The sequence below is a fragment of the Carcharodon carcharias genome, chromosome 1 (assembly GCF_017639515.1).
Source record: "Carcharodon carcharias isolate sCarCar2 chromosome 1, sCarCar2.pri, whole genome shotgun sequence".
Classification (NCBI taxonomy): Eukaryota; Metazoa; Chordata; class Chondrichthyes; order Lamniformes; family Lamnidae; genus Carcharodon; species Carcharodon carcharias.
In genome coordinates, this window is record NC_054467.1 from 215,425,488 (window position 1) to 215,441,261 (window position 15,774).

Here is a 15,774-nt window from a genome sequence, read left to right on the forward strand (position 1 = left end):
GGCAAACAAAGCAAACACTAAATACTTAATACACTTAATACTTAATACTAAATACACAAATTAACAGGCAAATTGTGGTCAATTATGAACTATAAATTACACATTAAGTGGCAGATACAACTAAGATAGATCTTACAAATTAGCTCAGCAGAAGGTCATCAATATCAGTCAAAGTCCTTCAAAACTCTGTCTTCCTCACAAAGAATTCCAGTTGAAAGCAAATTCAGTTCCTCTTCTTCTATGATGTAACCTGATCCTCAGCTGACAGCAGCACACAACCAACCCAAGTTCCATGTGTGCGGTCTTCACAAAAATTGCATACCTCTGCAGAACCACCTCAAATTGATCTAGATGGCGTAGATCCACCAAGTTATCTTTAAGTAACAGAAACAACTACAGCAACTGTACCGTTGTTTATTCTCAAATTCTGGATCCAGCCTCTGTCTTCTTCAGCTTACTTGTACTGCATCATTGAACTCATTAACCACTAAGCTCTAATATAAAAACAAAAAAACTGCGGATGCTGGAAATCCAAAACAAAAACAGAATTACCTGGAAAAACTCAGCAGGTCCGGCAGCATCGGCGGAGATGCTCCGCCGATGCTGCCAGACCTGCTGAGTTTTTCCAGGTAATTCTATTTTTAACCACTAAGCTCTGATGGCTGGATCTCCTTTTATATAGTTTCAACCAGAAGTTTGCGGTTCCAATTCACAGTTTCAGTCTTAGTTTCCTTAGCAACTGGCATGATCAGATTCCCCTATCAGTCAGTCTTTGTCTAAAAATACAATCTTTGCCTACAGATTCCATAACAAAGTGTAGTCACTGTTGTCATGGAGAGAAACACAACAGTTAATTTGCACACAGCAAGGTTTCACAAATACCAATGAGATAAATAACCAGACCATTTGTATTAGTGATGTTGGCTGAGGGCTAACTATTGGCCAGACCACCAGGAGAACTCCCTGATCTTCTTTGAATAGTGCCATAGGATATTTTACATCCACCTGAGAAGGCAGGAGGTGCCTGGGTTTTAATACTTAACATCTCATCCGAAAGACAGCACCTCTGTTAGTTTAGTACTAAGGGAGCTCTGCACTAAGTGGCAGCCTACATTATGCATTTGAGTGTGGCTTGCATGAAATGTTGAACCAAGGCCCCATCTGTCTTCTCAGATAGGCGCTGAAAGATTCAATGACATTTCAAAGAGCAGTGGACTTGTCCCAATGTTCTGGCCAATATGTATCCCTCAACACAATTACCTGGTTATATATCTTGTTGTTGTTTGTGGGACCTTGCTGAGCATAAATATTGCCTTATTTTCTTACTTTACAATAGCAGGTATTCTTCAAAAGTACTTGAATGGCTGTGGAAGCCTAAGGTGGTGAAGGATGTAATATAAATTACAGTTCCTCTGACATGTCCTCCTTCTTCCTTAACCGAGGTTTTCCACCCACAGTCGTTGACAGAGCCCTCAACCGTGTCCGGCCCAGCTCCCGCGCATCCGCCCTCACGCCTTCTCCTCCCTCCCAGAAACATGATAGGGTCCCCCTTGTCCTCACTTATCACCCCACCAGCCTCCGCATTCAAAGGATCATCCTCCGCCATTTCCGCCAACTCCAGCATGATGCCACCACCAAACACATCTTCCCTTCACCCCCCTTATCAGCATTCCGTAGGGATCGGTCCCTCCGGGACACCCTGGTCCACTCCTCCATCACCCCCTACTCCTCAACCCCCTCCTATGGCACCACCCCATGCCCACGCAAAAGATGCAAAACCTGCCCCTACACTTCCTCTCTCCTCACCGTCCAAGGACCTAAACACTCCTTTCAAGTGAAGCAGCATTTCACTTGCATTTCCCCCAACTTAGTCTACTGCATTCGTTGCTCCCAATGTGGTCTCCTCTACATTGGAGAGACCAAACGTAAACTGGGCGACCGCTTTGCAGAACACCTGCGGTCTGTCCGCAAGAATGACCCAAACCTCCCTGTTGCTTGCCATTTTAACACTCCACCCTGCTCTCTTGCCCACATGTCTGTCCTTGGCTTGCTGCATTGTTCCAGTGAAGCCCAACGCAAACTGGAGGAACAACACCTCATCTTCCGACTAGGGACTTTACAGCCTTCCGTACTGAATATTGAATTCAACAACTTTAGGTCGTGAGCTCCCTCCCCCATCCCCACCCCCTTTCTGTTTCCCCCTTCCTTTTTTTTCCAATAAATTATAAAGATTTTCCTTTTCCCACCTATTTCCATTATAAAAAAAAACCCCCACTAGAGATATACCTTGAGTGCCCTACCATCCATTCTTAATTAGCACATTCGTTTAGATAATATCACCAACTTTAACTTTAACACCTATGTGTTCTATTGTACTATTGTCGTTGACATCTTTTGATGATCTGCTTCTATCACTGCTTGTTTGTCCCTACAACCACAACCCCCCTCCACCTCTCTCTCTATCTCTCCGCCCCCCCACACACACCTTAAACCAGCTTATATTTCAACTCTTTCTTGGACTCGAACTCAAGTTCTGTTGAAGGGTCATGAGGACTCGAAACGTCAACTCTTATCTTCTCCGCCGATGCTGCCAGACCTGCTGAGTTTTTCCAGGTAATTCTGTTTTTGTTATGTAATATAAATGCCTGTTCTTCCTTCCTTCCTTTACGTTCTAGAAATGTGTTAACACAATAGTTTTTGCCTGTATACAGTGGCCTACCATTGTTATCTTTTAACCATCTGACATTGCAGTGGGCAACTCATGTATTCTCCATGAGTGATTTATAGTGATTTGCGGTTAATTAGATCTGGGCCACCTTAATCCATACCTAGCAGAGAATAGGAATGCAGGTTCAGCTCACAAGAGAATCACAGATTACAAAAATCGTTCTCCAGCCATGAAGACAAGAAAGGTATTGTGAAAGGAGCAGAAATTTGCTGGAATCTGAGATTGAGTTTTGAAAAATAATTTGCCTGGTAAGTTCTTTGAATGACGTGAATCTTCTGCAAACTGTATAAATAAAGCTCAGCTTGACAGGTTATAGAAAAAGTACATGCACCTTAAAATCAACATGATTTTCACGATGATGTGGCAAATAGGGGTGTCATACACTGTCTCTGAATCCGCTGTTGTATCAAACCCCAGTACGTTTGTTTATTTCAACCTGAAGCTAAATTGAAATTAGTAACCATTTAATCATAACCTCATAAAAGCCAAACCCAGAGTACCTGTAGGGATGAAACGGGTGGGATTGTATGTGGAGCGGATGCATATCAGCCCACTAAATATTTTATCTTCATTCTGTATCCTCCAGACCATAGCAGTACAGGATTTAAAGCCACAAGTATGTGTTGATGGAGACATGCCAACCAAGTCTGGAGACACTAGGTTGCTTTGACGCAGGTAATATATTGTGAGTGCCAGTGCTGCTCACCACTGTGCTATATCACCATCACCCTCCTGGGAACACTCTCTGAATTTAGTGCAAAATTTCAGTTGTGCCTTTCTCTCTTGTATACAAATCATACCTGTATCATTGGATATAATTTGATGCCTGTTTCCTATATGGCAGTTTGGGAAGAATAGGAACAAACACTTTTTTTCCAGGTAATTCTGTTTTTGTTTTGGATTTCCAGCATCCGCAGTTTTTTGTTTTTATCTCTGTGTTTAATTGACTGCCACTGCTCTTCAAGAAATGCCTACCTCCTTGAAGAAGTTCTGTTCGTCTCTGCGACAAGATTTCCGTATCTCTCTTTTGCCTTGTTCACCTTCATTGCTTTATATTTCAACCCTTCCTGGGATTCACCTAGTTCTGTCGAAGGGTCATGAGGACTCGAAACGTCAACTCTTTTCTTCTCCGCCGATGCTGCCAGACCTGCTGAGTTTTTCCAGGTAATTCAGTTTTTGTTTTACTCTTTTTTAAAAATTCATTCATGGGATGCGGGCATCACTGGCCAGGCCAGCATTTATTGCTCATCCCTAATTGCCCTTATTCAGAGGGCATTTAAGAGTCAATCACATTGCTGTGGGTCTGGAGTCACATGTAGGCCAGACCAGATAAGGACAGCAGGTTTCCTTCCCTAAAGGACATGAGTGAACCAGATGGATTTTACAACTGACAATGGTTTCCAGATTTTTTTAAATTGAATTAAAATTTCACCATCTGCCGTGGTGGAATTCAAACCAGGTCCCCAGGGGATTACCCTGGGTCCAGTGACAATACTACTATGCCACCACCTCCCCCATTACCACTTAATGTAAATTTTTCTTTGTATGCATGTTCTGAAAGGGCATCCTAACTCTGATATTTTTTGAGGTGTCTTCATCTGATATGTGATATCTTTGGGATCTAGAAACCTCAAAAGAGAAAAATGTAAATGTGAATGGCTGGTCCAGATAACTCTGATCTAAAAATAAAAACAAAAAAACTGCGGATGCTGGAAATCCAAAACAAAAACAGAATTACCTGGAAAAACTCAGCAGGTCTGGCAGCATCGGCGGAGAAGAAAGAGTTGACGTTTCGAGTCCTCATGACCCTTCGACAGAACTTGAGTTCGAGTCCAAGAAAGAGTTGAAATATAAGCTGGTTTAAGGTGTGTGGGGGGTGTGGAGAGATAGAGAGAGAAGTGGAGGGGGTTGGTGTGGTTGTAGGGACAAACAAGCAGTGATAGAAGCAGATCATCAAAAGATGTCACCAACAATAGAACAAAAGAACACATAGGTGTTAAAGTTGGTGATATTATCTAAACGAATGTGCTAATTAAGAATGGATGGTAGGGCACTCAAGGTATAGCTCTAGTGGGGGTGGGGAGAGCATAAAAGATTTAAAAATATTTAAAAATAATGGAAATAGGTGGGAAAAGAAAAATCTATATAATTTATTGGAAAAAAAAACAAAAGGGAGGGGGAAACAGAAAGGGGGTGGGGATGGGGGAGGGAGCTCAAGACCTAAAGTTGTTGAATTCAATATTCAGTCCGGAAGGCTGTAAAGTGCCTAGTCGGAAGATGAGGTGTTGTTCCTCCAGTTTGCGTTGGGCTTCACTGGAACAATGCAGCAAGCCAAGGACAGACATGTGGGCAAGAGAGCAAGGACACCTTAGTCCACTCCTCCATCACCCCCTACTCCTCAACCCCCTCCTATGGCACCACCCCATGCCCACGCAAAAGATGCAAAACCTGCCCCTTCACTTCCTCTCTCCTCACCGTCCAAGGGCCCAAACAGTCCTTTCAAGTGAAGCAACATTTCACTTGCATTTCCCCCAACTTAGTCTACTGCATTTGTTGCTCCCAATGTGGTCTCCTCTACATTGGAGAGACCAAACGTAAACTGGGCGACCGCTTTGCAGAACACCTGCGGTCTGTCCGCAAGAATGACCCAAACCTCCCTGTCGCTTGCCATTTTAACACTCCACCCTGCTCTCTTGCCCACATGTCTGTCCTTGGCTTGCTGCATTGTTCCAGTGAAGCCCAACGCAAACTGGAGGAACAACACCTCATCTTCCAACTAGGGAATTTACAGCCTTCCGGACTGAATATTGAATTCAACAACTTTAAGTCTTGAGCTCCACACCCCCTTTCTGTTTCCCCCTTCCTTTTGTTTTTTTTCCAATAAATTATATAGATTTTTCTTTTCCCACCTATTTCCATTATTTTTAAATATTTTTAAATCTTTTATGTTCTCCCCACCCCTACTAGAGCTATACCTTGAGTGCCCTACCATCCATTCTTAATTAGCACATTCGTTTAGATAATATCACCAACTTTAACACCTATGTGTTCTTTTGTTCTATTGTTGGTGACATCTTTTGATGATCTGCTTCTATCACTGCTTGTTTGTCCCTACAACCACACCAACCCCCTCCACTTCTCTTCCCCCCCCTCACACACACACACACACCTTAAACCAGCTTATATTTCAACTCTTTCTTGGACTCGAACTCAAGTTCTGTCGAAGGGTCATGAGGACTCGAAACGTCAACTCTTTTCTTCTCCGCCGATGCTGCCAGACCTGCTGAGTTTTTCCAGGTAATTCTGTTTTTGTTAACTCTGATCTAATCCACTTGGTAAATTTTTGCTTTTGGCAGCAAGAGTCTGACACCAGAATCAAGAGTATCATTAAGTGGGTAAAAATGAATTGGCACAGATGCAAATGACCAGGGTTTTATACAACACTGGACAGAAGACAACTGGGTAGAAACTGGCCTTCTCTAAAACTGTTTTATTTAAAATGGATGTGGCAAGACCCAATTGCAGCGACTAACATTTGATCAAGGGTAACTGAAAAACATCCAAATCAAATTTGGGTTTGGCCATTTTTAAGAATCAAAGACAGCCACTTAAAACAGGTGTTAGGTCCCTTACATATGCCAATATGACACCTAACACCTGTCATGGATTAAAATCCAGGAACTCCCTTCCTGACAGGATTGTGGGCATACCTACACCAGATGGACCACAGCAGTTTAAGGTGGTGGCTCACAACCAACTTCTCAAGGGCAGTTAGGGATGGGCAAAAAATGCTGGAATTGCCAGTGATGCCCACATCCATAACTTAGGACACCTTCACCAAATTGGGCTATCCTGAGCAGAACCATGGATCTAACCTAGCCAACAACCACCACAGAAAAAGTAAGTTTGATGATTTAAAAAAAAATAAATTCATGCGCTATCAAGGTGGGACAGGAGTGCTCCTGCAAGTTTCACAACATTCCTGATGGCTGCAATCAGCTTAATTCTGCTGTCCTCTTCCACAGAACTTGGCGAGTACCAGCAAGGCAGGTGGGCAGATAGTGAAATCTTCAGTCAGGCAAGGTGCCTGTGGTGATGTCCAGGCACCAGCAGCTCATCGTAAGAAGATAGATGAGGTCTGAGGTCTAAGGACCATTTGTCTCAATCCTCAGGCCTCTGTTTTGAAAACAAATTAGCCTAAACCAATTTCATATGTTACCATTGATCTGCAATATGGTAAGAAAAAAAACTTATATTTAAACAGCACCTTTTATTGACCTCAAGATGCCCGAAATTAAGTACTTTTGAAGTGCAGACCCTGTTGTAACATGGGAAATGTGGTGACAAAATTGTTCACAGCGAGGTCCAATGAATAGCAATGTGAAAATGACCAAATAATCTGTTTTTGTGAAGTTGATTAAGCGGTAGAGATATTGGCCAGAACATCAGGGAGAACTTCCTTCCTCTTGTTCGAAATAGTGTCGTGGGATCTTTTATATCCACCTGAGAGAACCGAGGGAAGACTCCCTCAATATTGCACCGGAGCGTCAGCCTAGATTTTTGTGCTCAGTGCTCTGTAGTGGGGCTTGAACTCACAAACTTCTGACTTTGAGGTAACAGTGTGACCAAGGCTGACACATTTTGTGTGCGCATTTAACCAGACAATACCTCAACACTACATGGAACATACAGAATATTTCAATCTCTTCCTAAACCACCACTTTAAATTCCTTTAGTCTGGCTATTGCCCTCTCACATTCATCGGTCAAATAATACTGCCTGCGACTATGTTGAATAATCTGTTCTTAAACTCTCTGTAGCATTTGATACAAGATCTCACGATAATTATGGATTATGGAGAGCATGTTACACATCTTAATTCATCCAACCTGAGATATCCTACAATCCATCCCATAAATGATCTTGATTTTGTTGTCAGCAGTGAAAGATCAGCACCCACCATTCCTGCCCCTTACACTTGCCACAATCTTTTGGTAGACTTTTCAGCTCTTATTTCAGTAATTATAAACCTATTTCATTCAGCGTGATGCCCTCAACAGGAGATCTGGGACCTATGTGAGCAGGACAAGCATCAGCATTTCTACTTCTCCAATCATATTGGCTCCACACATATCCCCATCCTCAATGATGGGGGAGACCAGCACATCAGTGCGAAAGGTAAGGCTGAAGCACTTGCCACAATCTTCAGCCAGAAGTGCCGAGTGGATGATCCACCTCAGTGTCCTCCAGAGGTCCCCAGCATCACAGATGCCAGTCTTCAGCCAATTTGATTCACACCACATGATATCAAGAAATGGCTGAAGGCACTGGATAATACAAAGGCTATGGGCCCTAACAATATTCTGGCAATAGTACTGAAGACCTGTGCTCCAGAACTTGCTGCGCCCCCTAGCCAAGCTCTTCCAGTGCAGCTACAACACTGGCATTTACCTGGCTATTTGGAAAATTGCCCAGTTACATCGTGCACACAAAAAATAGTACAAATCCAACCCGGCCAATTATCATGGAGAGTCTACTCTCCATCATCAGTAAAGTGATGGAAGAGGTAATCAACACTGCTATCAAGTGGCACTTACTTAGCAATAACCAGCTCACTGACACTCAGTTTGGATTCTGACAGGGCCACTCAGCTTCTGACCTCATTACAGCCTTGGTTTAAACATGGACAAAAGAGCTGAACTCCAGAGGTGAGGTGAGAGTGGCTGCCCTTGACATCAAGGCAGCATTTGACCGAGTGTGGCATCAAGGTGCCCAAGCAAACTGGAGTCAATGGGAATAAGGGGGAAAATTCTCCGCTGGTTGGAGTCATACCTAGCACAAAGGAAGATGGTTTATGGCTGTTGGAGGCCAATCATCTCAGCTCCAGGGCATCACTGCAGGAGTTCCTCAGGGCAATGTCCCAGGCCCAGCCATCTTCAGCTGCTTCATCAATAACCTTCCTTCCATCATAAAGTCAGGTGGGGATTTTTAAAAAAATCATTCGTGGGATGTGGACATCGCTTGCTAGGCCAGCGTTTATTGCCCAAAATTGCCCTTCTTCAGAGGGCATTTTTAAGAGTCAACCACATTGCTGTGGGTCTGGAGTTACGTGTGGGACAGACCATGTGAGGACAACAGATTTTCTTCCTTAAAGGATATTTGCTGATGATTGTACAACTGACACTCAGTTTGGGTTCTGACAGGGCCACTCAGCTTCTGACCTCATTACAGCCTTGGTTTAAACATGGACAAAAGAGCTGAACTCCAGAGGTGAGGTGAGAGTGGCTGCCCTTGATATCAAGGCAGCATTTGACCGAGTGTGTCACCATTCGCAATGCCTCAGATACTGAAGCAGTCCATGTGCAAATGCAACAAGACCTCGACAATATCTCGGGTTGGGCTGTCATTTGGGAAGTACTATTTGCGCCACATAATTGCCAGGCACCTCCAACAAGAGAGAATCTAACCATAACCCCTTGGCATTCAATGGCATTATCATCGCTGAAGCCCCCACTATCAGCATCCTGGGAGTTACCATTGACCAGAAACTGAACCAGACTAGCCATCTAAATACTGTGGCTACAACAGCAGGTCAGAGGCTATGAATCCTGCAGCTTGTAACTCACCTCCTGACTCCCCAAAGCCTGTCCACTGTCTACAAGGCACAAGTCAGGAGTGTGATGGAATACTCCCCGCTTGCCTGGATGAGCGCAGCTCCGACAATACTCAAGAAGCTTGACATCATCCAGGATAAAGCAGTCCACTTGTTGGCACCACATCCACAAACATTCATTCCCTCCATCACCACCAAACAGTGGCAGATGTGTGTACCATCTACAAGACGCATTGCAGAAACAGACCAGTGCTCCTAAGTCAGCAGCCTCCAAACCCACAACCCCCACCATCTAGAAGGACAAGGGCAGCGGATATATCGGAATCCACCACCTGGAAGTTCCCCTCCAACTCACTCACCATCCTGGCTTGGAAATATATCGCTGTTCCTTCACTGTCACTGGGTCAAAATCCCAGAACACCCTTACTAACAACCCTGTGGGTGCATCTACACCACATGGACTGCAGTGGTTCAAGAAGGCAGTTCACCACCACTTTCTTAAGGGTAATTAGGGATGGGCAATAAATGCTGGCCAACTAGCGATGCCCACGTTCTATGAATGAACAAAAAAAAACAGAAGTTGTTGTCCAATTTACTTCTTAACTGAGCACTGATTGCCTAATTTTTATTTCTATTACAAAACCCAAATTGTCATTCAATTTGTTTTCAAATAACTCCAGTATTATTGCCTCAATCACCCCCTTCCTCCCTAAACTGGAAGTCAACTGCAAGTTCTTTTTGTTTGAAGAAAAACTGATATCAGTCTGAAATTAACCCTTCAACAGAAGTTCTGTTGAAGAGTCATATGGACTTGAAACGTTAACTATGTTCCTCTCCGCAGATGCTGTCAGACCTGCTGAATTTTTCCAGGTATTTTTATTTTTGTTTTTGTTTTGGATTTCCAGCATCCGCAGTTTTTTGCTTTTATGAAATTAACCCTTAACCAGCCTGAGCCTGTGTTCCCTCATTCTACTCAATCTGCTTTCAGGTCATTTTCAGAATTTATTTTCTGCATACTATTTAACTATACTATATTTCTTAATAAGATTACATCTTGGATGTCTCTTTTAAAATATGAAATATCTTAATTTCTTTGACATGTCCTTGTTACCAAATGGCTGACATGATGTATCAACCACACAGTTCTTCTCTGCACTCCCCTCCATTGTTTGAATATCTCTCTTCCATACTGATCACCAGCACTGGAGACAATATTCAAGGTAATGTCTAAGCCAAGTTCTATGCAGTTTGATTATGACTTCTTTTGACATGTATTCTACTATGCTGGCACTATCATTCAAAATTCTATTGGCTTTATTGATTTCTGCTCTGTAACTTTTGGATGCATTCAGCGTTTAGTCTACTAAGATTCCTGGTTCCCTTTCAACTTCATCCATAGCTATTTGAAAAGTGTTCATGAATAAATGAGTTTCCCATTTTTCCTTCGTTTTCCACCATCTCCAAAACGCCATCTATATCCTTTCCTGCACTGAGTTACACGATCCCAACACCCTGTGCTCGCTGACCTATCCTGGATTCCTGACACCAAATGTAACCAATTTAAAACTCACATACTCTTCTTCAAGTTTATCCATGGTTTTATTCCATGGTACCTCTTCTAGCATTATGTCCCCTTTAGTCTTCTTACTTTGTCCTTTTTGAATCCCTCTTCCTCCTCCATCATCTTCAGCCTCCTTGGCCCTGGAACTCTCCTTCTTGACTCCTCGCTTTTCTAATTCTCTTGTCACCTGTAATTTCTGAAAATCCACCATTTCTGCTAAGATTTCAGTCACCCAACTGGATCTCTTCCCTGTAGCTTAGAGTGTTCCTTTTTCCCCTCTCTGTGAACAGCATGAGATGTTTTCAATGTTCTATATATGTATGCAAGCGTTTTCTGTCAAATTAAAAATAATTATATCCTAGCATCACAGCCTCAAATGTAATAACGGCACCATTGATTAGGAAGCCAGACAATGCATCATAGTTCATTTTAAAATTGCGGGTTTGTGTTTCCCATGAGTGTTCAGAAACCTCCTTTTACCTTCCTACCCCCCCCCCCACCGACCCTTTTCCCCTATCTTAAGAAGCCATGGGTTGGGGATTTCTTTGATGGTTCTCCCAGTCCATCATTATAACTTCACTGAAGGTGTGGTGTAAATGGGGTTTCCACCAGACTTCCACCAAGTTATGGTGGCAGACTGGAAGAAGTTCTCAGGAAATTCCTTTTCATTATCGATGGGGCGGACAGGCAGCATGCTGCCAGCTTTCCATTGATTTGAACTGAAATGGTTTCTAAGAAGTTTGTGAGAGGACTCCACTTTCATGACTGAATCTGCATTGCACCACTGGACAAAGCATGACATTGTTGTTTCAGCATGACATGCCTCAAGTTTTTAAAAACATACTCAAATAGGGCAGGCTTCTTTAGCTTGAGAATAAGATCTCGGTAATACTCTGTAAGCCTTTTATGATACCTGGGAATCATAGTGTACTATATAACAGCAAAAACGTGTGATGCAGTCAATATGTGTAGAGGTAAACGTCAAAAAGAATCGATGTTTGCGTAATGCTGCACAAAGTAAGCCAGACAAAACGTAAATGGATGAATTGGAATGCTATTACTTTACTCCACTGTTTTCACCATATGCTTGCTTTGTTTACCATTCCAATGTTAGAAATAAAGTAAAGAATTTCATTTCAGTATGCAACTCCGTTTATAATTTGGTTTTAATAATATTCAACGATCAAGTCTGCAGCAAAGCCTGCTGTTTTTAAAAAAACACAAATTGAACTGATCAATATGCTGTGCTGTGCAGTCCATGGAAAAATCCAGCTAGCAGTGGACGGTGAACAGACACAATCTTGTTACCAAACAGCCAGACAATGGATTCTGAAAGGATTTGAAAATCATAAGATGAGATACTTTAATGTGTCAACCCAAGGGTAACGGGGCCCACAGGCGGGTTTGTCACTGTGCACTCAACAAACTAAGCAATGTGGCTGCAGGCAACAATAACCCTGTCCATCAACACTTTTAACCTTAATTGAGACAACTTAGTCCGATTGTATGAACAATGCATTTCGAGCATTAGCTATTCTGCAATTCTTAAGAAAAACAGTTACCTACAAATCTACCTGTGCTATTTTTCTAATATATCTTTGAGTCATTTCAATCTTTAGGGTCTGATTTAAACAGAAAGCTACTGAACACAGTTTTACCAACAGGTTTGAAGAATGTATTTTCCACTGGACTGTGTGCAAATAATCATATTTCAAAAGATAAGGTGCAACAATTAGTGTTGCAATGACACAGCTACTGAGATTTATTTAAGTTTCTAATCTTACAAAACTGTGAAAGGAAATGAGACTGGAGTAGATAAATGTGATGGACTACATGGCCTCCTTCTGCCCTTCAACTTTAATGACTCTATGAGACACCCAACTATCCCACCTGCTCTTTCATGAGACAAAAAATCCCATGCAGTTCATGCTCCCCTGGAAAACTTTAAACTTTTACATTAAAAATGGCACATTTTCATTTCATTTTACAAACGTTGCTTTTTTTTTAAAGATGTAAAAAGTACAGGAAAAACAGGTGACATAATGGTTAATTATAGGCAAGCCATCAACCAGATCACCACTACCCCAAAAACAATTCAAGTCATTTTACCTCCCCTGTACTTCACGAACATATTTCTGTCCTCTTTCATACAGCCATCTTCTCACAATTAAGAGAAATTCCCTCCCATACAACTAGTATCTCCCACATCCCGATTCAGAGGTGCAATCTTCCCCTGGCTTCCTCTTCATTTAGACACTCTTTCCCTTATCTTCCACAGTTTGCACCTGTTTTATAAAATACTCCTTTCTCACACTCCCTCCTGCAGTTCAAATGGCACCTTTCAAATGCCCCTCAGCTCCTGCTGACACCTGTCACCTGCCGTACGTACTGCACACCCCCCATCACCACCTCCTCAACATCCCACCTTTTTCAGCTCATGGTGGCACCTTTCAGCCACTTCACAACCACCAGTTCCCAGTTGACATTCTCCTTTCTTCTCTCCACTTACACAGCTAGCCCACTCCCACCTCCTGCTGTTTCCAAGGATGATACCGCGACACGACCCTGATCTCAGAAGAGCAAATGCACGCCAGAGTGACGTTTCTCCATCTTTTTTTATTCATTCATGGGATGTGGATGTCGCAGGCTAGGCCAGCATTTATTGCCCATCCCTAATTGCCCTTGTTCAGAGGGCAGTTAACAGTCAACCACATTGCGCTGGGCCTGGAGTCACATGTAGGCCAGACCAGGTAAGGACAGTAGATTTCCTTCCCTAAAGGACATTAGTGAGCCAGATGAGTTTTTATGACAATTGACAATGGTTTCATGGTCGTCATTGGACTTTTAATTACAGATTTTTATTAGATTCATATTTCTCCATCTGCCGTGTTGGGATTTGAACCTGGGTCCCTGGGGCATTACCCTGGGTCTCTGGAAAAGTAGTCCAATGACAATACCACTATTCCCACATCAACCACTCAGATCTCCAGGTGCAATTGCTGATTAGTGTTGAACTGGAACAATTTTTGTGTCATGAGCATGATGCACAATGCCACTTCAGATAGAAGACTTTTCATTCCATCATTCAGGACTAGATTTGAACCTGGGTTCAATATGTGCAATGCGGAAACCTGCAGGTGCAATTCTTTTTTTCACAACTGATCACACTGAAACGCAGGGACAGTTCAGTTACAGCAGCATGCCTCTTCTAGTATAGTGAGGATGGAAAAGTCAGAGAATCGGATGGCGTATTCACCTGTGGCACATTTTAATTCCCATCACCCAAGCTGGCCATAGACCACTATTTAAAGAGGCTACAGAGATCTCCATAGCCAGCCTAGATCCTTATGATCACAATGCAACTTGGAATGATAAACAAATGGAATAAACATGAGATATAGGAATGATTTTCTGAAAAAAACTGCAAGTTGAAATGTCAGAATAATGTTTTATACGATCACAATTTAATATGGAAAAATCTCTAACTATTAATGTTCTAAATAATTACTCAGTGTATCTGCATAAACATGGCTCAGCACTTTATAGATTTAGGGGTAGTCAGTGCAGGCAAATGACCGAGGAGCACTGCCAAAATCCAGCTACTGTCACTACTGAAACCCGACTGCTATACCACAAATTTCCAAAACTTGCTAATTGTTACTAACAGGTGAAAAAGCACTGCAATATCTCAAGGTTTAACAAATATGTCATTGGTCAGGAACACACAAAACCCCTTAGTGACATAAGATCTGATTATTAATAATTAAGGGATGAATAGCGTCAATGACAACTCGCCATCCAAATCAGTTGACAGCTTTCCTGTAACAAGCAGAGTACCTATTTTTGCTATTTTTCTGTCTATGATAGCCACTTTGATTACAGTGAATGGCAACATGGGGAGGGGGGGTCTCTAAAAGGTCAAGGCCTTCCTTAAATTATTGATTAGTTTGCCTTATCCATAGCGTTACCCCATCATGGCAAGTCAAAGGCTGCAATGCAAGTCTCTCTCTTCAATCACTTTCAGAGTTTATGGAGAGGAAATCACAGTGATTTATTTACCTGGCATTTTCCTGTGCGGATGTCGTATAAAGCCACTGAGCCATGTCGAGCTCCGACTGCTATTCTGTTACTCCTCTCACAGTAGCTTACCATGTAGAACCTGAAATCCATAGAGTATAACAAAAGTACTGAAATCTACTGGCATGTCATCGCAGCGAACCAGCAACGGTATCAATGTGCTTTGAAATCACTAAATCCTGCTTATAAAAATTCCAAATCAAAAATGTATTACTGCTAATACACAAGGATGATTTTGTGTTAATGTGCATGTTTTATTGCATCATCTGTGAAAGATACTATTTGCCATTTTGCATCATTTAACATCATCAGTATATTTATATGAATTTTTTCTGCTTAGAAGCCATTGTGTAAGATGATCAGTGACAGGTATTTGCCAAGCACTTATTCAAGAGCTAATGAACCATTCCATTAAATAAGATTCTCAAAAAATATGATGCAGGGATCGTCCTCCAAGCTAAGTTCCTCCTATCTCATTTTCAGACATTGCCGCTGATGCAGTGCTGTTTCAGAAGATACTTCAGCAGTTGGCCGAGCTACACTTTTGTGTACAAATGCAGAAACATGCACTTAATAAAATTGAAAAGTGAAAACAACTTTCTTTTAAAATTTTGAGTGATACAGGTTAAACTGATAATCTTCTGCCATTACCTTAACCATTTTTTATACATGGGTTAAAAAAAAACCCTGGAATTTAACACATCTTTTTTATATTCATTCATGGGATGTGGTGTCACTGGCTAGGCCAGCATTTATTGTCTATCCCTAATTGTTCTTGAGAACGTGGTGGTGAGC

The 15,774-nt window shown here is 42.2% G+C and overlaps 1 protein-coding gene across 2 annotated transcripts in view; it reads right to left on the minus strand.

Annotated features, from left to right (window-relative positions):
- The window catches only part of LOC121280757 (WD repeat-containing protein 7), a 767,874-nt gene that overhangs the window by 124,625 nt on the left and 627,475 nt on the right, over positions 1–15,774 (minus strand). For both annotated transcript variants that reach the window (XM_041192924.1, XM_041192931.1), the window contains one exon: positions 14,962–15,061. In XM_041192924.1, the coding sequence (XP_041048858.1) occupies positions 14,962–15,061 (100 nt within the window). The remainder of the gene's footprint in view (positions 1–14,961; positions 15,062–15,774) is intronic.